The sequence below is a fragment of the Heterodontus francisci genome, chromosome 7, assembly GCF_036365525.1.
Source record: "Heterodontus francisci isolate sHetFra1 chromosome 7, sHetFra1.hap1, whole genome shotgun sequence".
NCBI classification, from domain to species: domain Eukaryota; kingdom Metazoa; phylum Chordata; class Chondrichthyes; order Heterodontiformes; family Heterodontidae; genus Heterodontus; species Heterodontus francisci.
Genome location: NC_090377.1, coordinates 68,803,716 through 68,828,385, shown reverse-complemented (window position 1 = coordinate 68,828,385; position 24,670 = coordinate 68,803,716). Strand labels below are relative to the sequence as shown.

General features: G+C 41.2%; 1 protein-coding gene across 3 annotated transcripts in view; it reads left to right on the top strand.

Moving 5' to 3' along the window:
- dcaf17 (ddb1 and cul4 associated factor 17) overlaps positions 1–19,235 on the top strand; it is a 70,250-nt gene extending 51,015 nt beyond the window's left edge. For 2 of the 3 annotated variants that reach the window (XM_068035349.1, XM_068035347.1), the window contains 4 exons: positions 186–315; positions 5,990–6,070; positions 11,460–11,615; positions 16,053–19,235. In XM_068035349.1, coding sequence (XP_067891450.1) covers positions 186–315; positions 5,990–6,070; positions 11,460–11,615; positions 16,053–16,187 — 502 coding nt within the window. In that variant the 3' untranslated portion in view covers positions 16,188–19,235. The remainder of the gene's footprint in view (positions 1–185; positions 316–5,989; positions 6,071–11,459; positions 11,616–16,052) is intronic. The other variant, XM_068035348.1, reaches the window with a different exon arrangement.
- Positions 19,236–24,670: the final 5,435 nt, after the last annotated feature.

Below are 24,670 nucleotides of genomic sequence, written 5' to 3'. Positions count from 1 at the left end.
GTACCTCCCCCTAATCCACAATCAGAATGATTGCCAGTGTGATAAAAATATTGGTAACTTGTTGTGAGTTTTTTACTAAAATGAAGAAAACATATAAAGCTATTGAAGAATTTTAACTATCAATTGTTGGTTGATGTATCCCTCTTATTGTGCAAAGCATTTCCTTTACAATTTATAACATATAGATGGACATTCATTATCAATTTTGCTAACACTATGCTTGCCAGTGTGTTGCAGCTGACTGAAAAATCTGAAGACTTACAGAGATGGCAGGTTTTACGAGCCTTTACTATTTTTTCTGAGAAAGAAAGAAAGGTAATTAGTAGTTTATAAAATTTTTTCCACCATTAATCACATTGGTCCATTGTGAGATGGGGAATCTCCTGCTGAGTTCCGAGGGAAGTTCATGGAGATACCAACCTCCTTCCAGTTCTGCCATTGTCATCAGGTGTTATGGGCCTCCATGAGTCTATTCTTGGGGACTATGTAGGGGGTTTACTAGAATTCCTTGCTTTCCATGCCCAGCCAAGAGACAGAGGCAATGGGGAAATATGTTCATTTTTATTGTGCTTGCCTTTCCTCGGTGTAGTATGGGCAGGTTGTTCCATCACTTCCTCGGTGGCTAGGATAGGAGAGTTTATTTTTGTACAGGAATTTGAGTTTATGCATTACTATTGCCCCCAAGATGTTTGAAACCAGTCTGTTCCTCCTTTGGAAGAAGAATGCTGGGAAGTTTTGACTTTTGCACACTGTTTAGGAATATTCTGAACAAGCAACATTCCCTCTGATTTGGGGAAGTTAAGCTTTTATCCAAGTTAAGCTTTTTTACCCAGAGAGTCAGGCAAATTCAATCTTTTGGAAGATATAGGGGAGTGAATGAAATTTGGAAATTACAAAGCAAAATGCTGCTAATGCTGGAAATCTGAAATAAAAACAGAAAATGCTGGAAATACTCAGCAGATCTGGCAGTGGCTGTGGAGTGAGAGAAACAGAGTTAATGTTTCAGGTCTGTGACCTTTCATCAGAACTGGGAAAATTTAGAAAATGTAATAGGTTTTGAGCAAGTGAAAGGGGTGCAGAATGGGAAAAAGAACAAAAGGGAAAGTGTGGAGGGCAGGAGAGATTAAATGACAAAAGTATTCATGGTGCAAGGCCAAATGGAGTGTTAATGGGACAAGTAAAGAAACAAAAGATGTGCCTAGAGATGTGAATGGCCGAATAGTGAATAGCTGCTGTCTGAAAGAAGGGAAAAAAAGGAGAAATAAGAGACAAAGCCAAACGAGCGAAAAAAAAGAAACAAAATGGGGGCAGAGGTTGCAATCTAAAATTGTTGAACTCAATGTTGAGTCCAGAAGGCTGTAACGTGCCCAGTTGAAAGATGAGGTGCTATTCCTCAAGCTTGTGTTGAGCTTCATTGGAACACACTGCAGGAGGCCGAGGACAGAAAGGTCAGAGTGAGAGCAAGGTGGTGAATTAAAATAAAAGGAGACTACGAGTGTGGGTCATGCTTGCAGACTGAATGGAGGTGTTTTGCAAAGCGATCACCCAGTCTCCCCCACTGTAGAGAAGACCACATTGTGAGCAGTCAATACAGTATACTAAATTGAAAGAAGTACAAGTAAATTGTGCTCTCATCTGGAAGGAGTGTTTAGGGTCTTGGACATTGAGAAAGAATGAGTTAAAAGGGAAGGTGTTACATCTCCTGCACTTGCATGGAAAGGTACTGTGGGAAGGAGATGGGGTGCTGGGGTAACTGAGGATTGGACCAGGATATAGCAGATGGAACAGTCCCTTCGGAATTCTGAAAGGGGAGGGATGGGGAAGATATGTTTGATGGTGGCATCACACTGGAGATGGCAGAGGATGATCTGTCGAATATGGAGGCTGGTGGGTTGGAAGATGAGGACAAGGGGAACCCTATCATGGTTCTGGGAGGGAGAGGAAGGGGTGAGAGTAGAGGTGCATGAAATAGAATGAAAGTTGAGGGCTCTGTCAACCAGGGTGGAAGGGAATCCTCAGTTGAGGAAAAAGGAAAACATATTAGAAGCGCTAGTACAAAAGGTTGCATTATCAGAACATGTGCGACTAGACAGAGAAACTGGGAGAATGGAATTGAACCCTTACAGGAAGCAGGGTGTGAGGAAGTATAGTTAGGGTGGCTGTGGGAGTCAGTGCATTTATAGTGAATAGACCCAGAAATGGAGACAGAAAAGTCAAGAAAGGGAAGGGAAGAGTTGGAGATAGACCATGGCAAGGCAAGGGTTGAAGTGGGAAACAAAGTCGATGAAATTTTCCAGTTTAGGGCGAGAGCAGGAAACAGCAATGATACAGTCATCAATGTACTGGAAAAAGAGATGAGGGAGGGGGCCTGAGTAGGATTGGAACAAGGAATGTTCCACATATCCCACAAAAAGAACAGCTAGGACACATGTGGGTACACATAGCAACACCTTTTATTTGGAGGAAGTAAGTGGAGTTGAAGGAGAAGTTGTTCAATGTGAGAACGTTCAGCCAGGCGGAGGAGGGTGGTGGTGGATGGGAAGAAGCAGAGAGCTCTTAGACCATCCTGGTGGGGAATGGAAGTGTAGAGAGATTGGATGTCCATGGTGAAAAGGAGATGGTTGGGGCAGGAAACTGTTAAAGTGGCAGAGGGCATCGAAAGAGTCATGAGTAGGTGTGAAGAGACTGGACAAGGGGGAAAAAATAGTCAAGATAGGAAGAAGTCAGTTCGATGGGACAAGAACAGGCTGAATTGTTGGGCCTACCAGGGCAGTACTCTTTGTGGATCTTGAAAAGGAGGTAGAAGCAGGCTATTTGGGTTTGGGGGACAATGAAGTTGGAGGCTGTGGAAGGAAGATCTCCAGAGGAGATGAGATCAGTCGCAGTCCGGGAAACAATGGCCTGATGTTCGGTGGTGGGGTTTATGGTCCATGGGGAGGTAGGAGAAAATGTCAGAGAGTTGGTATTTGGCCTCTGCTAGGTAGAGGTCAGTTTGCCAGACAACAACAGCATCATCAGCAGGTTTGTTGACAATGTTAGGGTTATACCTGAGAGAACGGAATGCTGCAAGTTCAGAGGGAGATAGGTTGGAGTGACTCAGATGAGCTATTATGGAAGCAAATGTGGAAGTTATTCAGTGAACTTAATTGTACTTAAATTCTGTCTTGTTAAACAACTGAAATATCCAATTGAGAGCCATTCATGATTGATGTGGTTGTGCTTGAAGTTTCAGCATTGTTGTATTTTATTCTGTTAAGCTAAATTAATTTATGCAACTCTTATCAAAATGTATATATTGTATTGTTCACCCAAATCCTAATGGCATGTTGATTTTTCAAGTTATGTACATGCAAAACTTGTTCATGACAAAGCTGATTCATGATATACTGAAATATATTGAACTAACGTTTTGCCACTCTGGACAAGTGACTAAATGTATAAATTAATTTGAAAAGACCTGTTTAAAGCAGTTAATTTCAGTGATAGTATCTTTTCATTGAAAAGTAATAACAGTTAACAATCTGTATTGGAACAGGTCTAGTTGGATATTAAACAAGCTGTTTCTGTGGCAATCTGTAGTTAGCTCAGTAAGCTGATTGATGTCATCATAAATTATTTGTTGCATTAAGCAATGCTCTATAACAGATTAATTTACCACCAGATAATTCCCCTTTTCTGATTCAAAATTCGCAAAGATTGTGCCAGTTTTAATGAATGTTCATATTAATCTGCCCCATTAAACATCCATTTATGTACTGCCAGGTAAAATTTTGGCATTAAATGTCAAGCTCAATAAGTGAAGGCTTGGCTGTTTCACCAGGTATAATCTGCCCTCTGAGTCCTATACCACCCATTTTTAAACCCTCCCCCTATGTATGTGAGGAATTTTATGGACAAATGTGAAATTACTGTGAAAGAAAAGAATCACATTTATAAAGCATTTTGCAACCTCCAGATGTCCTAAAGTGCTTTATAGCCAATGAAATACTTCAGAAATATAGTTACTATTATAATGTAGTGAAACACAGCATCCAATTTGCACACAGCACAAACAACAATTTGATAATCAAATGATCTGCTTATGGTAATGGTGGTGGTTGAGGGATAAATATTGGCCAGGATTCCTCTGTTCAATTAGTGCAATAGGATCTTTTACATGCACCTGAGAGGGAAGATGAGACCTTGATTTAATGTCTCCCAACAGTGCAACACTTACTTCAGGACAGTACAGAGCATGATCTTCGATTATGGGCTAACATTTCTGGAGTGCTATCCAGTGACTGCTGATGTATAGAGCATAGTGTGAGAACATGTTGGGTGAGACAATGTTGTCAACTGTGATATCCCTATGATAAAAGACTTGTACACAAATGTTGACCAATTGTGTGAGATACTGGAAGACAGTCAGCATGTATAGGATCATGCCCCAGCATGAGTCAGTGTCATCAGGAGGAAGATAACACTGTCATCAAAAAAAGTATGCAGGTTCAGCATGTAATTAGGAAAGCTAATGGAATGTTATCGTTCATTGCAAGGGGAATTGAATACAAAAATAGGGAGGTTATGCTTCAGTTTTACAGGGCATTGGTGAGACCACATCTGAAGTACTGTGTACAGTATTGGTCTCCTGATTTAAGGAAGGATGTTGGAAGCAGTTCAGAGAAGTTTTACTAGACTAATGCCTGGAATGAGCAGGTTTTTGTCTTATGAGGAAAGGTTGGACAGGCTAGGCTTGTATCCGTTGGAGTTTCGAAGAGTAAGAGGCGACTTGATTGAAACATAAGATCCTGGGGTCTTGACAGGGTGGATGTGGAAAGGATATTTCCCCTCGTGGGAGAATCTAGAAATAAGGGGTCGCCCATTTAAGACAGAAATGAGAATATTTTTCTCTGAGGGTTGTGAGTGTTTGGAACTCTCTTCCTCAAAAGGTGGTGGACGTAGAGTCTTCAAATATTTTTAAGGCAGAGGTAGATAGATTCTTGATAAGCAAGGGGGTGAAAGGTTATCGGGGGTAGGCAGGAATATGGAGTCGAGGTTACAATCATGATCAACCATGATCTTATTGAATAGCGGAGCAGGCTCAAGGGGCCGAGCGGCCTGCCCCTGCAGCTAATTAGCATGTTCATAAAGTTCAATGTCAGCCAAGACTCCAATCAATTTCTCTAACCCCACATTGACAGAATGTACCCACGTAACTATCCCAGTTAAGGGGAGCGCAATTGACCTACTTCCATGGTTCTGCCAACACTGCTTCATAACCAGCTTCTGGACCAGGTAGAATGCATGTTAGACTTACTCATAGAGAATAAGGGTCCCCCTGCAACACACTAGCTAGCAGAACTAACTTCATGATTTGTATTCCCTCCCATTGTGGGGAACTCTGCCTTCCCTACAATAAACATACACCTATGTGACATATATCCTAAACAGAATAATTCAGCATTTGTCTGGAAGTGGTGAAACACATGGAGGCTCAATCAGCACAATTTTGTACACAACATTAAGAAAACTGACCAGGAAGAGAATAAAGACCAACACAGGAGGCAGGAGGGGAATATGCCAAACATCAACCTACCTTAAAACAGACAAGGATAACAATCTAAACCACTACCTGAGGTAAGCAGGATCCCATTCCACAGCCAAACCCCAGGAAACTAAGGCCAAACAAATTGCTCCAACTGTTTAATATGTACTGCCACTGGTACGTGCACAGCATGACAATAAACCTAATGTTCCATTGTACTCTCCTGCAAGCACCATGAAATCAAAGTGTACTCTGATTCCAGAAAATTATTTCTATATGCTTATATAAATGTGTTTTTATGCTGGTAAAACTTATTGAGTAAGAAGCAAGGTACTCTAATATGGTGTATTAAGGATGTTCGCTCACTTGGGAAAGAGTTGTGAAAGTATAAGACACAGATGAATATTTAACTAAAAGGATACTGATGTTTAACTCTGTTTAAAAAAAAATGTTCCCCTATTCAAGGTGGAGAGCGCAGTAAGAGTGACAGCTTATGGCCGAGTTGTGAAAAAACGATTTTCTGGATTAGACGATGACCAGTATGAGGTAATTTCATATTTAGAATAAATTAACACATTGAATTTATTTTTTCTTTTTAACAGGCAACTCTTGAAGCTACTAATTAATTCTGGAATGGAATTTAGTTTCTGAGGCTCTATCTCAGTAACTTGTCTGTCATTTCAATTGAATACTTCAGCACTTTATCCAAATGTCAGATGTTCTCCCCTCAGGCTCCTTTCAGTTTAAAATGACCTTTATATCCTGCATGCTGTTTATTCTCATGAAATTGATTACTTTCTAAATCTGATTACCACAACCTTTTTTAATCTATACAATCTGTGTGAGCAGATTTATTTTTGTATATGAGCTTTGCTCAGTTTTGAATTTGGGTATTTTTCATTTTTGTTCCACAGGCATTGATGAGGAATTGCAGCTGGATTGAAATTAATATATTTTACTGCACAGCCCATAAAAAGTACTGTCAACAAAAGTACTGTCAACAGTACTTTTTATCACTTACTTTCCACTAACTTGCCAAAAATTAAATTAGATCAGATTCTATCCGTGAAGAAAACTCAGACATACAAAATTGTTGTTGCCTTTATCTGGCCAGTGCAAGTGATGTGGATTAAATAAAGTCATCTCACTAAATCCAGTCAGATTTATCTGTGTGCATACTAAGTAAATTGCCCTGTGTAATACTGTACTTTTGGTCCTGAAATAGCTGTTCTACGAATACACAAAAAGACATTTAGTAAGCAAGATGTTTTATTTTACATTCGGTTTTAGAGTAATGTTTTACATAATTGTTTTGGAAAAAAAATGTACTGCTCTTCAGTACAAAGCAGAGTGGTGAATACTGTACTGTAAACTTAATTTTAAATATATTGGATCATGATGGAACTTATAAATGTAGTCCAATTACTTAAATTAAGAAAAAAAGAACTTGCATTTATTATAATGCCCATCATAACCTCAGGACATCCCAAAATGCTTTGCAGCATTGACGTGAACTCACTGTTGTAATGAAATGTTGAGATTCCAAATAACTCAATGGGTTATTCTAATGTGGTGAATTATAAGGGATTAGTTGCTATTGTAAGTGAGCATACTGTTCATAATTCAGTTCAGATTAGTGGAAGGAAAACTGTATTTCCCAATGTCTATAAATATTTTATGAAATGAATCAAAGCAGCTCAATGCAGTTTGTAGTAGACATCAGTCCAAAACAAAGGTTCCCATAATTTGATTAAATTGCCAGTTCTCTACCCCTTTATATGTTCTTGTTAAATTTATCTGGCCACTGCGAGTGGAATGCATTAAATGGAGCCACCTCACGAGATCCAGTCAGATTTCACTGCAAACAGTGACACTCTGGTTTCATTTAAAATTGAATATCATTATGAATGTGCAGACATGTATGTGTATGCACCATAATTCTTCAATTTCACGGAGATTGGAGCTTCAAGTGCACGTGGCTTGTTTCACCAGTTGCACACATGTGCTGATTGCTTACTGCTGTAAGTTTACTATCATTTGAGTAGCCACAAAGTTGGCTTTAATGTATGTCTTGACAGCTTACTTCACATTCTCCTGCTTCCCCCACCCCAAACGCTGTTAGACCTAATTATGACAGATTCCAGCAACCTCCAATGCTTAAAAATCTCTCTGAGTCTTGTGGACTTCAGGATTCCCCCCCCCCCCCCCCACCATCCAAACTTCCAATTATCTTGCACACTGCTCAATCTGTAATTCCCTTCTTAGTGCTCATAAACCCCTAGACTGGATTCCGAGCACACCTTCATCTCATAACCACCACATTGCTCCAAGATTTTGAGAACTACACCCCAAAATGTGCCAAGTGGCAGGTGGAACAGTGCTAACTCTCGACCCTTGTTTGATGGCTGGTGAAGTGAACACTTGACAGAAATCTTTGCATCCTCATTGGCTACAGGTGAGGTCCCAAAGGACTGGAGAATAGCCAATGTTGTTCCTTTGTTTAAGAAGGGTAGCAAGGATAATCCAGGAAATTATAGGCCGGTGAGCCTTACGTCAGTGGTAGGGAAATTATTAGAGAGGATTCTTCGGGACAGGATTTACTCCCATTTGGCAACAAACGTACTTAGTAGCGAGAGGCAGCATGGTTTTGTGAAGAGGAGGTCGTGTCTCACTAATTTGATTGAGTTTTTTGAGGAAGTGACAAAGATGATTGATGAAGGAAGGGCAGTGGATGTTATCTATATGGACTTCAGTAAAGCCTTTGACAAGGTCCCTCATGGCAGACTGATACAAAAGGTGAAGTCACATGGGATCAGAGGGGAGCTGGCAAGGTGGATACAGAACTGGCTCGGTCATAGAAGACAGAGGGTAGCAGTGGAAGGGTGCTTTTCTGAATGGAGGGATGTGACTAGTGGTGTTCCGCAGGGATCAGTGCTGGGACCTTTGCTGTTTGTAGTATATATAAATGATTTGGAGGAAAATGTAGCTGGTCTGATTAGTATGTTTGCGGAAGACACAAAGGTGGTGGAGTTGCGGACAGTGATGAGGATTGTCAGAGGATACAGCAGGATATAGATCGGTTGGAGACTTGGGCGGAGAAATGGCAGATGGAGTTTAATTCGGACAAATGTGAGGTAATGCATTTTGGAAGGTCTAATGCAGGTGGGAGGTATACAGTAAATGGCAGAACCCTTAGGAGTATTGACAGGCAGAGAGATCTGGGCGTATAGGTCCACAGGTCACTGAAAGTGGCAACGCAGGTGGATAAGGTAGTCAAAAAGGCATACGGCATGCTTGCCTTCATTGGTCGGGGCATGGAGTATAAAAATAGGCAAGTCATGCTGCAGCTGTACAGAACTTTAGTTAGGCCACACTTAGAATATTGCGTGCAATTCTGGTCGCCACACTACCAGAGGGACGTGGAGGCTTTGGAGAGGGTACAGAAGAGGTTTACCAGGATGTTGCCTGGTCTGGAGGGAATTAGGTATGAGAAGAGGTTGGATAAACTCGGATTGTTTTCACTGGAACGACGGAGGTGGAGGGGCGACATGATAGAGGTTTACAAAGTTATAAGCGGCATGGACAGAGTGGATAGTCAGAAGCTTTTTCCCAGGGTGGAAGAGTCAGTTACTAGGGGACATAGGTTTAAGGTGAGAGGGGCAAAGTTTAGAGGGGATGTGCGAGGCAAGTTCTTTACACAGAGGGTGGTGAGTGCCTGGAACTTGTGGTGGTGGAAGCAGGTACCATAGAGACGTTTAAGAGGCATCTTGACAAATACATGAATAGAATGGGAATAGAGGGATACGGACCCCGGAAGTGCAGAAGGTGATAGTTTAGGCAGGCATCAAGATCGGCGCAGACTTGGAGGGCTGAATGGCCTGTTCCTGTGCTGTACTGTTCTTCTTTTATTGCAGGACGTGGGTGTGAGAATGGTTACTCTGGTTAGAACATCATACCTGCATGATATGGGAATAAATGAGGTAGAAATGGCACACTTAAACTGTTGCAAGGTAAAACTACCCAATTTCATGTAGACAGTCTAAGATTCCATGGCACAAGGTATAGTCCGTCAAATTGTTCCATATTTCTTGTGTGCCCATTCCAAATCTTCACACAAACTTACAGTTTTGCCATTGCATCTCATACATCCCCATGTTTCAAACAGAGAACACATTCAAGATGCCATGTATTATTGAAGACTTTGCCACACACTCATGTTGCAAGCTTCACACATCAAATCACTTAGATAACCTAACAACAGGTCATTTACTGACACACAGGTTGGACTGTACATGTTTATCACTGTGCAGGTGCTCTTTCAAATTAGGACCTCATAAGACTGCATGACAAGGGCCACTAATTTAAGGGAACATTTGCCAGCTGGATTCCCTAGGAGGAGGATACTGTAGATATCCTGACATATCAGGGCATGGAGCAAGTAGGGATAAGTGAAGCAGCAGATCTTCTGCAAGTTGATCTCCAATGTCAGCTTGCTGTTACGACTTGTATCTTTTCCCAGTCACATTCACACACAGTATTTTGCAATACAAGCTCTCTTTGAAGGTGTGTTGGCAGCCAGCATTCTATCATGGTAGTCTGAAAAGCATCACGCATAATCCTGTGTGCCTTATAAAAGCTACATACATCCCTGAAAATGCAGTTAGTGAGATGGCATAGCTCTGTGACAGATTGCCCTTTGTGGAGATCGTTGTCTCAGATTGCCAGGTAGGAAATATGGATCCTGGTGCAAGAATGGATACATACATTATACCTGAAATGCAAACACACTTTTTGATACAGATCAAACAGTAACAAGCAATAAGATCAAAGAAAATACAGATAAGTCATAAAGGAAAAAGTCTGTTACAATCAACATTGGCATGTTCTCACACCTTTAAGAAACCAACTCAAAGGTCAAGCCTTTTAAACAATTACTTAGTTGTTTAATCTGGGTGAACTGTGCTATGGGAGAGAAGGCTCCTCCAAGTCTCAAACTGCAGAGCATCTAAAGGTGTAATGAGGTTCATGTGGTCAGAGAAAACCTTTTAATTTATTTTTCAAAATCATGAATACAGCAAACTGGGCATGCAGGCATGTGACTAATAAACATTGTTAGAGAAACTGCCAAGTTTGTTTGTGAAGAAGACACTGAGACTAGGATGCTTTGGTGGAGATTGTTTATTGCTCGTCACAGAGCTTACTTCTGCACTTCTAACAACACCCACAGCCAGTGCTGGCTGGCTCTTCTTTATATATACACAGTTGAATACAATTAAAACACCCAACACTTGTTTACCCTATTATCTTGAACTACCAGGTATTTATCATCCATTAACAGAACCTCAGACCCTAACAAACATGAGCTCCTGACTACTCTAAGTATGCAATTTAACTTGAATGTATTTCTAATTGTCGTCATAATTTTCATTATTGAACTCATATTAAATGTATGGCATAAGTGAATTCTGAAGAGCCAGGAGTGGAAATTTTATATACCCATTAATAATGCTGATTGTAATTTAATGACTTTGGCACAGCTGAGTTAACTATTCAGCCTGATCAATGGACATAAATCAAGGTATAGTCTGAAACACATGGTTCTTCATGTTATGTCTTTCAGTACATTTGATTTTAAAATGCAATTGATGCTATTGGTTAGATGAAGAAATGTTAAGTATCTATTTGATCTTGTGGAAGAAAGTGATGTTACAGCAGAGATATGAATTATGCAAAAAACGTGCAAGTTTAACTGAGTAGTAGAAGTTATTATAAGATTACAAGAGACTGGAGTATTTACTACCATATATACTCAGCAGGCTAAATCCATGTAGAACAATGGCAGGGAGAGCCCTCTGTATGGATCATTAAAGTTATCAGTATATTGTAATTACAAATGAAGAATTCTTATCCCTTTACTGTATCTTTGCTTTTTAAGACCTTTAAAATGGTAGACTACGAAGATGAACTCGAACTGTTGACTGTTTTGACAGTAGCTCCAACAGAAACTGAAGGAAAGACTCATCTAGATTTTTACGACAACCAATCTGGCATCTTAATTAAGAGTGTTTCAATAAGGGAACCATGGGATGTTGTAAGTATGACCAATACATTGTCATTTGGTTTAACATATTGTTTGCTTGCTGCCTTGTTGAAGTGCCACAGAACTTTTAAGGTTTGTATTCATACCTGAGATTCTCCACACATGACAGATTGGTAGCTCAATGTTTCCATGGAATGGAGCCCAAACACTTCCTCATGGAAGCAGGGGAAAGGAGATGAAAGCTGTCAAGGAGCTAGTCCTCCCCACTTTTACTTAGCTCCTTGTGACTGATCAGAAGATTGTAGATTCGGGTCCTGCCACAGTTGCCAGCCGGTGCAGACACGATGGGCTGAATGACCTCTTTCTGTGCCGTAACTTTTCTATGGTTCTAGGGCACCCTAACGGAGGCCTGGGAGTAGCTTTGCCAGCTCATCCTTTTAACTGGGAATAGAGGATTGTATAGGCAGATGCAGAAAGGGCAAAAGGGAGGAAGAAACCTTCATATATTCTCACTTTGAAATTGGTTGCCAAAGGTGACATCTTCCCTTTGTTATTAGCTACTAATACCTTTGTTGTGAAGCATCTTAATGATATACCAATGGAACACCTATTTAATTCCACTTGAGGAACTCATGATACCACAATGAAGGTTATTCTCACTAAAATGTGTTTTTCTTTTTGTTTCCCATTCTATCTTCTGTTTATGTGAACAGTTACCTTATTTTAAGTATTTGGTTGCAGTGAGGATTATTACTAATATAGTGTGAGATTTTAACTAATTCAAAATCCACCCACTTGCACAGAGTTAAAATCAGGCCCATAGACTTTAATAATGTGCTTTGGTCATATGAGCTGTGTCACTTTCTGAAGAGGAACAATGGCAGCTTTCGAATCAACTAAGTGGGATTTAAGTCTGTATGGCAGTGTCAACCCCAAATACTACTTTCACAGCTGAATAAAGACTGGTAATAAAATTCACTCCACAGTTTAAAAAAGACAATGAAAATAAATACACTGTGTATAGGAATGGTATTGTGGAAAGCTACAGAGTAGATAGGATTCACAGAAGTAATGAGATGTAGCTGATTGTTACCTCGTCAAAATATCAAAACCTATGTCATTTAACACAGGTTAATACCTTGCAGTTTTTATAAACTATTGGGCTGTTAAACAAAAAGATAACAAAGGCTTGAGGAAGACCAACATTGCGAATTGATATTTTTACAAATACTACACATTGCAATTTCCAGTCATACATTCATAGATCACTATAGCACAGGAATAGGCCATTCGCATATCATGTCTACACCAGTATTTTTCTCCACGTTAATGTAATCCTACCCACTCTTCTCATATCCCCCTTACTCTTAAATTCTCTTTTTCAAGTAACTACATAATTCTTTTTTGGGGGAAATGATGGCCTTTGTTTCAGCAATGGTTTGTGGCCGAGAACGTCACATTGCAACCAACCACTAAATAAATATTTTCGAATTCCCCTTTAATTTTTGTAATTATCTTAAATTTGCACCCACTTGCTACCATCTCGCTGATGCTGAAAAACAAGCTTTACTTGATGATAACCCTTCATAATCCTGATGAGCTCTATTAAATTCCCTATTAACCTTTATAAACGAATAGCAAACTACTGCAGACGCTGGAAACCTGAAAACAAAGCAGGAAAAAGCTGGAAATGCCCAACAGGGTCAGGCAGCATCTTTGGAGAAACAGAAATCACTGAGTTGATATTTGAGGTTTTGAGGAAGGGTCTTATGATTTGAAACATTGACTGACTTCTGTTTCTGTAGAAACATAGAAAATAGGAGCAGGAGTAGGCCATTCGGCCCTTCGAGCCTGCTCCGCCATTCATTATAATCATGACTGATCATCCAGCTCAGTAGACTGTTCCCACTTTTGCCCCATACCGTTCGATCCCTTTAGACCCAAGAGCTATATCTAACTCCTTCTTGAAAACATACAATGTTTTGGCCTCAACTGCTTTCTGTGGTAGAGAATTCCACAGGCTCACCACTCTCTGGGTGAAGACATTTCTCCTCATCTCAGTCCTGAAAGGTTTACCCCATATCCTTAGGCTATGACCCCTGGTTCTGGACTCCCCCACCATCGGGAACATTCTTCCTGCATCTACCCTGTCAAGTCCTGTTAGAATTTTATAGGTTTCTATGAGATCCCCCCTCACTCTTCTGAACTCCAGCGAATATAATCCTAACTGACTCAATCTCTCCTCATATGTCAGTCCCGCCATCCCAGGAATTAGTCTGGTAAACCTTCGTTGCACTCCCTCTATAGCAAGAACATCCTTCCTCAGATAAGGAGACCAAAACTGCACACAATATTCCAGGTGTGGCCTCACCAAGGCCCTGTGTAATTGCAGCAAGACATCCCTGCTCCTGTACTTGAATCCTCTCGCTATGAAGGTCAACATACCATTTAGCTTTTTTGCCGCCTGTTGCACCTGCATGCTTCCCTTCAGCGACTGGTGTACAAGAACACCCAGGTCTCACTGCATATTCCCCTCTCTCAGTTTATAGCCATTCAGATAATAATCTGCCTTCCTGTTTTTGCTACCAAAGTGGACAACCTCACATTTATCCACATGATACTGCATCTGCCATGCATTAGCCCACTCACTCAACTTGTCCAAATCACCCTGAAGCCTCTCTGCATCCTCCTCACAACGCACCCTCCCACCCAGTTTTGTGTCATCAGCAAATTTGGAGATATTACATTTAGTTCCCTCATCTAAATAATTAATGTATATTGTGAATAGCTGGAGTCCTAGCACCGATCCCTGCGGTACCCCACTAGTCACTGCCTGCCATTCGGAAAAGGACCTATTTATCCCTCTTTGTTTCCTGTCCGCCAACCAATTTTCTATCCATCGCAATCCACTACCCCCAATCCCATGCGCTTTAATTTTACATGCTAATTTCCTATGTGGGACTTTGTCGAAAGCCTTCTGAAAGTCCAAATAAACCACATCCACTGGCTCCCCCTCATCAACTCTACTAGTTACATCCTCGAAGAATTCTAGTAGATTTGTCAAGCATGATTTCCCTTTCGTAAATTCGTGCTGACTCTGCCCGATTCTACCACTGTTCTCTAAGTGCTTTGCTATAAAATCTTTGATAATGGACTCTAGAATTTTCCCCACTACTGATGTCAGGCTGACTGGTCTATAATTCCCTGCTTTCCCTCTACCTCCCTTTTTAAATAGTGGGGTTACATTAGCTACCCTCCAATCTGTAGGAACTGTTCCAGCGTCTGTAGAATCTTGGAAGATAACCACCAATGCATCCACTATTTCTAGGGCCACTTCCTTAAGTACTCTGGGATGCATACCATCAGGCCCTGGGGATTTATCGGCCTTCAATCCCATCAATTTCCCCAACACCATTTCTCTACTAATACTGATTTCCTTTAGTTCCTCTCTTTCACTAAGCCCTGTGTTCCCCAACATTTCTGGTATGATATTTGTGTCCTCCTTTGTGAAGACAGAACCAGAGTATGCATTTAGTTGGTCAGCCATTTCTTTGTTCCCCATAATAAATTCCCCTGTTTCTGACTATAAGTGACCTACATTTGTCTTCACCAATCTTTTTCTCTTCACATGCCTATAGAAACTTTTACAGTCAGTTTTTATGTTCCCCGCAAGCTTGCTCTCGTACTCTAGAAATGCTGTTTGATCTGCTGAATACTTGCAACTTTTTATTTTTTGTTCCCTTTTAGTCTTGTCAGTTCTAGTGACCAAAGTCTTAACTTCATGTTTACTTCAAGTCTTTCTTCATAAGTCTTAACCCCTATCCCTGGTGATATCCATAGTGAACCTATTCTGTACCTTTTCCATTGCTTTTAGATCCTTCCTATGCACTTTATGTGTATATATAGCACAACCCCTCAAAGACATGCTGATGTGCCACATGCCATCCTCACTAAGAATATAAAATCTTGCAGTAAATGACCTTTTCCAACACGAGCCAGAATATATAGGTGTTTTATGTTAAAGTTCTTCCCTCCCTTACTCTTCTGAGGAACCTGACTCCTTGCTGAGGTACGGTTCCATAGGGACCTGTGGCCATCTGGTACCTCATCCCAGTAGCCATTATTCACGTGTGAGTGTTGGCAGTCTATTCAATTGCCGAGGCTACCGCAGCTGAACACAATCCTGTTCTCACGTGATAAACACACACGTACATTTCTGGATAATGATCAGTAATAGGAATGCTAAGCAATATTCTCATTGCAAGCCTAAAGGTGTTGTGACCACTTGCAGCTCTGCTGCCTTTGCCTCACCTGAAACTAATGCAACTATCCCAACACAGGTTGGAAATCAAATGTGAGACTTTCAATTTATGTGGCTTACCTACTTATTGGATTAACTTGGATAGCCAATAGGGGAACAAGGCATGGAAAAATGTGTGTGAGACTCCCACATACCCAGTTTTACAAGAATATTTTTTTAATTTGCAGACCTACAGTCATCAGTTATTCTTCGACAGAGATACCATAATACATATAGAACAGCTGGCACACCGAACATTTTGCTGTCATGTTTACAAAATGGATCAACATATGGCTGAAGTTGGAGATGGAAATAAGGATTGATGTATCTGAGTTTGTGAATCTGTTACTTACAATGAATGCCATTTGATCTGGCTTTTTATTTTTCTATTTACTTGATTTACTGCTACTGCACAACTGTAATTGGAAGATTTAAACTGATAGAAATGTCAACATTTTGGTTGGCAGGTGCTTTTTTAAAAAAAAACCTTTCAGTCAAAATAGCACTTTCTGCAAAAAAATATGTTGTGCTCGCAGGGTTATATAACCTAGAACTGCAAGACACCAATTACTTGGAGAATAACAGATGGCTGGAAATGTGTTACAAGCCTGTAACACTTGCAACGTTTGGATGGGATTCTAAACCAGAATAGCAAAGCTTGAATAGTTTATGCAGACATCTGAACTCTAAAAATGTGCCACACCTTTGGATGTTCCCATTGATCTTTGCAATGTATGTACAGCTTAACGAAGGGAGATTGCACCTTCTGTTATCATTGGTGAGCTGTATTACAACATTGCTTTGTATTATGTAATGGGGAGTTTAAGATGGATCCTAGAGCAGGGTTTCAGCTGTAAAGGAAAAGAAGGTTCACAGAAAAGCAATGCTGCTTTATGGAGAGCATTCTGGCACATGTTGTATAGCCTTACTGTGAAAACACTAACTTTAGAATCCCTTTTTTTAGGATCTTAAACATGGTAAATATTTTTTTTGGAAAATTGTGCAGTTTCTTACTTTACCTTGTGCCTATTAGAGGTTAATAGATTATAATTAAACATATTGGGCAGACCTCCACAAGTTTTTCATACATTTCTATGTAGAAGTTACAGTAGGACAAGACCAACCTCCAGCTCATTCTAAAAATGACTGTTTGTTTGCTTAAAAGTTTCCATTCCCAATTATACAAGTCTTAACTTGGTTGAAATTTATTGTATGCGCCTCCAAAAACTTCTTTTGAATAAAGAGGAGAAAATGTGCATTTTTTATAGCACCTTATCACATCCTTAGGCCATCATAAAGCACCTTACAATCAACAGATTACATTCAAAGTGCAGACACTTATTATTTGGGTAAATAAAATAGTTTATTCTCTAGCAAGCCACTTTGGTAGAATTTGTAGCTATGCAGGTCACATTTCAGAATTGCTTCATTACTGGCATAAATAGGAAATATCCACAAGATGCTTAACTGGGAAGGAGGGCAAAGGAAAGAGAGCATGGGAGAAGAAACAACAAACAAGTCATTTTTCAGCTAGTCTCTGTTATTCCATGTCCTTCACAGACAGTGCTATTGCATTCCCTGAGTTGTATTATGCACCAGTTCATTATAACTTGGTTGTGTTTTATCTCCATTTCTTCCCAATCTCCTTCAAAAAAGACGTAGGCCTTGGTATCCCCTGCACTCAGTAAATCACTGTCTTGTACTTTTCTCACTTCTGTCACATGCTCAGTAGCTTCTTTGGCACAAAATGAGTTGGCTCCATTCTGTGCTTCCCTCAAAAACAAGGGAGAATACTGCTTATTCTCGTTGAGAACTGATGAAATTCAATTCTCAGGGAACAGTACCGAAGTACGAAACAAATGCTGGAAATACACGGTAAGTCAGTCAAAATTTACAGAGAAAACATATATTTCGAGTAAGACCTTTTTGGAGGTGAGGAACTGGTCTACCCTTGGTATTATTTCTTTTAATGAATAACGGAAATAAGATCAGTAGTACATATTCTGGTACTTTATGCTTGCTAGTACAGTGAAAATCTGATAGTCACATTATCCAGTCAATAAAGTTTTCTTCACTTTTTTGTCACTTATAATTAATGTGGCAGAATAAACAGCTTGTTACAAAGCAAGGTGCTCTGATCAGATCTCACTTTCAAAATATAAGTGTTGAAACACTTTTTTTATTTTGTTAGTACATATATATATTAAAATATGTTGTGTGTTTGCTAATGATTCCATTAAAAGAATTTTAATAATTTGTCTTCTTTGATGTGGTACTGTATAGTTTGCTTCTAGACCTCCACTGATCACACTCTGAATTTCCCACTACAGAGTGTAGTTTGAACAGTCATTTGGCTCAGAAGGAGGCCATTTGGCCCATTGAGTCCATACCACCCCCCCCCCCCCCCCCCCCGAGTTTGCATCACCCATTGGACCTAAAAAAGATAAGAGTCTTGTGTTATTTTTTTTTCTCCTTGCGAAAATTGTGTGCGTCTTTAAGACTGTAAAAGATCAGTGCACTTTTAAGGGCTCTCCGGAGGCTCAGTGAGCTGAAGTGCATTCTTGTTGCCAAGCAACAGCCACACACAGAGAGGACAGAGCTTCAATGTTGCAGCTTGACTTCTGAAAACTGGCTGGCAAAAACTGGTTTGAGCAGAGAGAGACCGTTCCAGCAATTGAAGGGAGAAGGAGAGCCGTTTAAAACAATTTAAACTGAACGGAAAGGAGCTGTGTTATTTCAAGAAGATTCTACCAAGTCAAGCCAAATTAATTCCCTAAGAAAAATATGAAAAGATTTTCTTTCTTAAACACAGCAATACTGATACTTTGTTATCACTGAAGGGACAGTTTATGCTACAACTGCCGAACTGAAGTGCTGAATTCCTATCTTTGGAAGGACCCTTTTCTTCATCGGACCTTGGAAGACTGCAAGTGAACTTTGACCGTGTTGTATTAGAAGACCATTCGTCAGGAACGTAACTTACAAAGATTTGTTTATTTGTTTTATTTCTGAGAAAAAGCTACTTATAAAATCTACATTCTTTTAAAACCCGAACCACTGTTAATTTTTAGTATATGTATGCGTTTGCGTGAGTTAGATTTTTAAATAAGTTATAAGGTCTTTAGATTTTGGTTTATCTTAGTGTTTACGATTTTAGTTTTTTTACATAAATATTTATTTGTTGATATTTAAAGATACCTGGTTTGGTTGGCTTCATTCGGGGCTACTAGATTGTTCAATTTGGCTGCTACTTTTTTCTGATTTGGAAAACTTAAAGAAATATGCTGAGACCTGTGGAGCAATGGGACTGAATTGACAGTGCGTTGCTCCCACCGTGATCAGAATCATATATTTTGATTGGGGGCTTTGTCCTGAGCAGTTGTAACAGTACATGTTACATATTAAAATATGTTGTGTGTTTGCTAATGATTCCATTAAAAAGATTTGAATAATTTGTCTTGTTTGATGTGGTAATGTATGGTTTGCTGACATGCTTCTAGACGTCCACTGATCACACTCTGAATTGCCCACTACGGCGAGTAGTTTGAACATAGAGTAATAGTTATTTACAGCACTGAAGAAAGCCTTACGCTATGCTCTACAGAGACTGATACAGGATTTTAACTCTGGGGTTGGGAACCTGACGGCGGGACCATTTCTGGGTCCTGACCTCGTCCTAGGTGGGGGGGGGTGGGGGAGGGGTGGTAGTTGTCGCATCCCGTGATCATGGCTGAGGCAGGTTGCTAATTAGCCAGAGGGCATTTTGGGTGACCAATTCGTGGCGGTGGGTGCAGGAGGGAGGCATGACTTCCACAGTGCAGGGCCCAATTTAAAAGCAGCCATTACTGTGGCAGCTATATGGAAACGGGATGAAAGCACCAGTGCGACAGGAGGTGAGGCAGAGGCCAGGCACCCGGGGCATGGTTGCCCCTCACTTCTATTTGTGGTGGAACTGACTGGGGATAAAACTATCTTAGATCTAGTATTGTGCAATGTAGGAAGTTTAATTAGTAATCTTATCATTTTTTCCCAGAGGATTTTTTTACTGTAAGTTGAATTTCGTATTAAGTTTGAAAGTGACATAGGCCAGTCCCAAACATAAATCTTAAACTTAAATAAAGTCAATTACATAGCTTTGGGTTGATTGGGTAAATAGACTCAAAGTTATGGCGATAAATAGACAGTGGGAAACTTTTAAAGAAACAATTTTAAAAGTTCAACAAAAATATATTCCATTAAAAACAAAAAACAGGAAAGATCCAACCGTGGTTTACTAGGGAATTTAAGGAGAGTATTAGATTAAAAGAAGAGGCTTATAATGTTGCAAAGAATCATTGTAAACCTGAGGATTGTGAGTGTTTTGGAAACCAGCAAAGGGCGACCAAAATGTTGATAAATAGGGGGAAAAGTAGAGTGAGAGTAAACTAGCCAGCAATATAACAAATCTTGAGCTTTTAAATGTATATAAAAAGGATGAGAGTAGCCAGAGTAAACATTGGTCCCTCAGAGGCAGAGACAAGAGAAATTATCATAGGGAACGAGGAAATAACAGACATTGAACAAATGTTTTGTGTCTGTCTTCACGGTAGAAGACATAAATTGCATACCAGAAATAGAGGGTAACCCAGGGGCTAATAAGGTAATTAATATCAGCAGAGAAAATGCATTGGAGAAACTTAAGGGGCTAAAATCTGACAAATCCCCAGGACCTGATGGCCTACATCTTAGGGTTCTAAAAGAGGTAGTGGATGCACTGGTTATGATTTTCCAAAATTCCTTAGATTCTCGAACGGCCCAAGCAGATTGGAAGTTAGCAAATGTAACACCACTATTCAAGAAAGGAGGGAGAGAGAAAACAGAACTGCAAGCCAGTTAGCCTAACATCAGTCATCAGGAAAATGCTGGAATCTATTAAGGAAGTCTTAACATTGCACTTAGAAAATCATACTATGATCAGAAAGAGTCAACTTGGTTTTATAAAAGGGAAATTGTGTTTGACAGATTTATGAAGAGTTTTTTGAGGATGTTAATTAGTAGGGTAGATAAAAAGGGAGCCAGTAGTATACTTGGATTTCCATAAGGCATTCGATAAGGTACCGCACAAGGCTAATATCCAAGATAAGGGTGCATGGAGTTGGGGGTAATATATTAGCATGGATGCAGGATTGGTTAACAGACAGGAAGCAGACAGTAGGGATACGCATGGCATTTTCAAGTTTGCAGGCTGTAACTAGTGGAGTGCTACAAGCATTAGGGTTAGGGCCTCAGCTATTTACAATCTACATTAATGACTTAGACGAAGAGACAGAGAGCAATGTATCTAAGTTTGCTGATAGGAAGTTAATTGGGAATGGAAGTTGTGAGGAGGACACAAAGAGGTTGCAAAGAGATATAGACAGATTCAGTGAGTGGGCAACAAGGTGGCAAATGATGTAATAATGTGGGGAAGTGAGAGGTTATTCACTTTAGTAGTAAGAATAGAAAAGCAGAATACTTCTTAAAAGGCATGAAACTTCTAAATGTTGGTGTTCAGAGAGACTTGGCTGTACTCATACAAGGAATGCAGAAAGGTGGCACCCAGGTACAGCAAGCAATTAGGAAGGCAAATTGCATGTTGGTCATTAATGCAAGGAGATTGGAGTAAAAGAATAAGGAAGTCTTGTTACAATTTTATAAGGCTTTGGTGAGACCACATCTGGAGTACTGTGTGCAGTTTTGATCTCCATATTTAAAGAAGGATATACTTGCCTTGGAGGCCATACAGCAAAGGTTCACTGGATTGGTTCCTGGGATGAGAGGGTTGTCCTATGATGACAGGCTGAATAAATTGGACATAATCTCTCTGGACTTTAGAAGAATGAGAGGTGATCTTATTGAAACATATAAGATTCTGAAGGGGCTTGACAGGGTAGACACTGAAAAGTTGTTTCCCCTGGCTGAGGAATCGAGAACATGAGGGCACAGCTTCAGGATAAAGAGTAGATCATTTAAGACTGAGATGAGGAGACATTTCTTCACTCCAGAGCTTTGTGAATGTTTAGAATTGTCTATCCTGGAGGGTTGTGAATGTACCATTGTTGAGTATATTCATGACTAAGATTGACAGATTTTTGATTGCTCAAGGAATCAAGGGATATGGGGAGCAAGCAGGAAAGTAAAGCTGAGATAGAAGATCAGCCACGATCATACTGAATGGTGGAGCAGGCTCAAGGGGCTGAATGGTCTAGTCATGCTCCTATTTCTTAAGTTATTATGTTCACTGATGCTGATCTTGAAGTGCTCCTGGAGGCTTTGAGCAAGAGGAAGAAGGTCCCTCTTCTAGGGTAGCAGGAAAAGGTCACCCAGCTTAACAAAACAGCCTACAGAACATGTAAGCACCTGCAGTGTTGTCTAGAGGAACTGGGTGCAGTGCCACACAAAAGGTCTAATAACTTTTTTTCATTCTGGCAAGGTGAATGCAACATGAGACCCTGATGATCAACCTTTGGGTATTCAACTTCCAGCAGACACACCAGGCTCCAGCTAAGGAGCCTGACAGTGCATGCTGCTCCTGAAGATGGGAAAAATGTGTTACCAGGATACTTACTGGCCCCCTCAGCAAGACCCACAGCCCTAGTGTTGTTGAGCATCTGACAGCACTGACACATGCAGCAGGAGTGGCTCAGGGCCTGAACACATGAACTCCTCCATTGAGAGAGTGGCTAACCTCAGAGAGCCATTTCATCAGCACTCGGAGTGGATGTAGGAGCAGTGCACTGACATGCACAGAATACAACACTCTGTATCATGGACCAGACAGTGGCACTGGTGACACAAAAATACATGGAGTGGATGCCAGTTGCACCCCAGCTGGTGGTCCCCTCCAGCGATCTGGAGTGCCATCCAAGGGCTGAGGCATTCATCGCTGAGGATGAGCGAGCTTCCCCACAAGCACACGAGGCACCATCATCATGGTCACCCTCCTTGGTTCCTCACTGAGGGATCATCTATGCAGCAAAGCCCTGTGATGGAGACACCTCCTCATTGATGCAGGTGCTGCAGCCTCAGGATATGCCCCCACTGCACCTCCACGCTGCGGGCGACAGCTGCAAGCAGTCAAAACCAAGCAGGCTGCCTCCATCTTATTTGTGGCCAATGGGAAGCATTGCTTAGATGTGGCTGAGAGTGGAGGCCGCCACGTCAGTCAGAGCACTGAGTGGTTCACTGGGGTTTGTTTCACTTGTAAGTGTGCACCTTGTTACTTTTTGACCACACTGCAAATATTGACACATTCCTCCAGTCATGTGAGCTTTCATTCTTTAATGGTTAAATTCAAAATGAAGGGTGAAGTGGTGAAGGCAAGCAATGATCTTTGAAGGGTACAGTGAGACCACTAGACAATGTGCATCATTCATTGGCGGTAAGATTGGATCTATTCCAGGCTGCATCTTCAATGGAAGTCTTCTCATTGGCAGCTCAACGTTCCAGACCAGGCCGTCCCTGTGGGCTAGAAAGGTTCTGTTGAAATATGCCTGGATCAGATGTTGCCTGGCATTTCCAGCATCCTAATGAGATCTTCAAGTCCTGTGCCGGCCCCTGCCACTTCCCTGCATAGCTGGGGCACCTCTCTGCTCTGCATCTTCATCCTCCTCCTCTTCCTCTTCTTTCACTTCCTGCTCCTCCTCTTCCTCCAATGAGCTGTGTCATTCCAAGGCCTCATCCTCTTCAAGGTCCAGAGTTCTCTAGGGGGCCATGTTATGGAGAGCATAGCTGACCACCACAATGTGCAAGACCCTTTCAGGAGTGTACTGCAGGGCACCACCCGAAACCGCATCTTCAGAAGCCAGATAGCCTGCTCAGTGGTGGTCCTTGTGAGCAAGTGACTTCAGTTGTATGATCTCTGTGGCTGTGTCTCAGGGTCACGTAAAAGGGTGAGTAGCCATCTTTTTCAGGGATATCTCTTGTCACCTAGAATCTATCCATGAAGTTTGGGCAGTGGAATGAAAAATTGCAGCTCACTGGACTGCCAGATGATGAAAGCGACATGGCAGTTGTCAGGAAACGAGCACATGCATGCATGAAGCTCTTGTTGTGGTCACAGACCAGCTAAACATTGAGGGATTGGGAGCCCTTCCTGTTGATGAATCTCATTGGCTGCTCACTGGGCACCTTGATGGCCACATGGGTGCAATCGATGATGCCCTGCACCTGGGGGAATCCAGCAATGGAGGCGAAACCCAGTTCCCTCTGTCCCTGTGAGGCCATCTGTTTGTAATTGTATTTACTGGCCAGCTCTCACAAATAGGGCATCAGTGACCTGCGAGATGCAATGGTGTGCTGCCGCTTGAGAGATATGACCAAGGTCCGTTGCTGATCCTTGGAAGGAGCCAGAGGCGAAGAAGTTCAAGGTCACAGTGACTTTGACAGCTACTGGCAGGGCATGGCGAGCAGTGCTGTGAGATGTGAGGTCTTCCGCTATGAGGGCACAAATCTCAGTGACCATCTGCCTAGATAGGTGCAGTCTCCTGTGGCACTGGTTTTCCAAGATGTCCAGGTAGCTGCTTCTTTGGCAGTACAACCTATGCGGAGGGTATGGCCTCTGTTGCGTACCTGCGTTCGTTCCTCTCCTTTGCCCTCCTCATGCCTGTGGCTCTGCCTCTGCTGCTGAGGATGATCCTCATCACCACTCAATCCAATACCTGAGTATCTCAATCCAATGTCCAGATGTTGTCTTGCTCGCACTTAGCTGCACTCACAGTAATTTCTGGAGGCTAGACCAAGCCCCCCCACCACCTCCTTTATTGTCCCACAATCCCTGGAGGGTCAC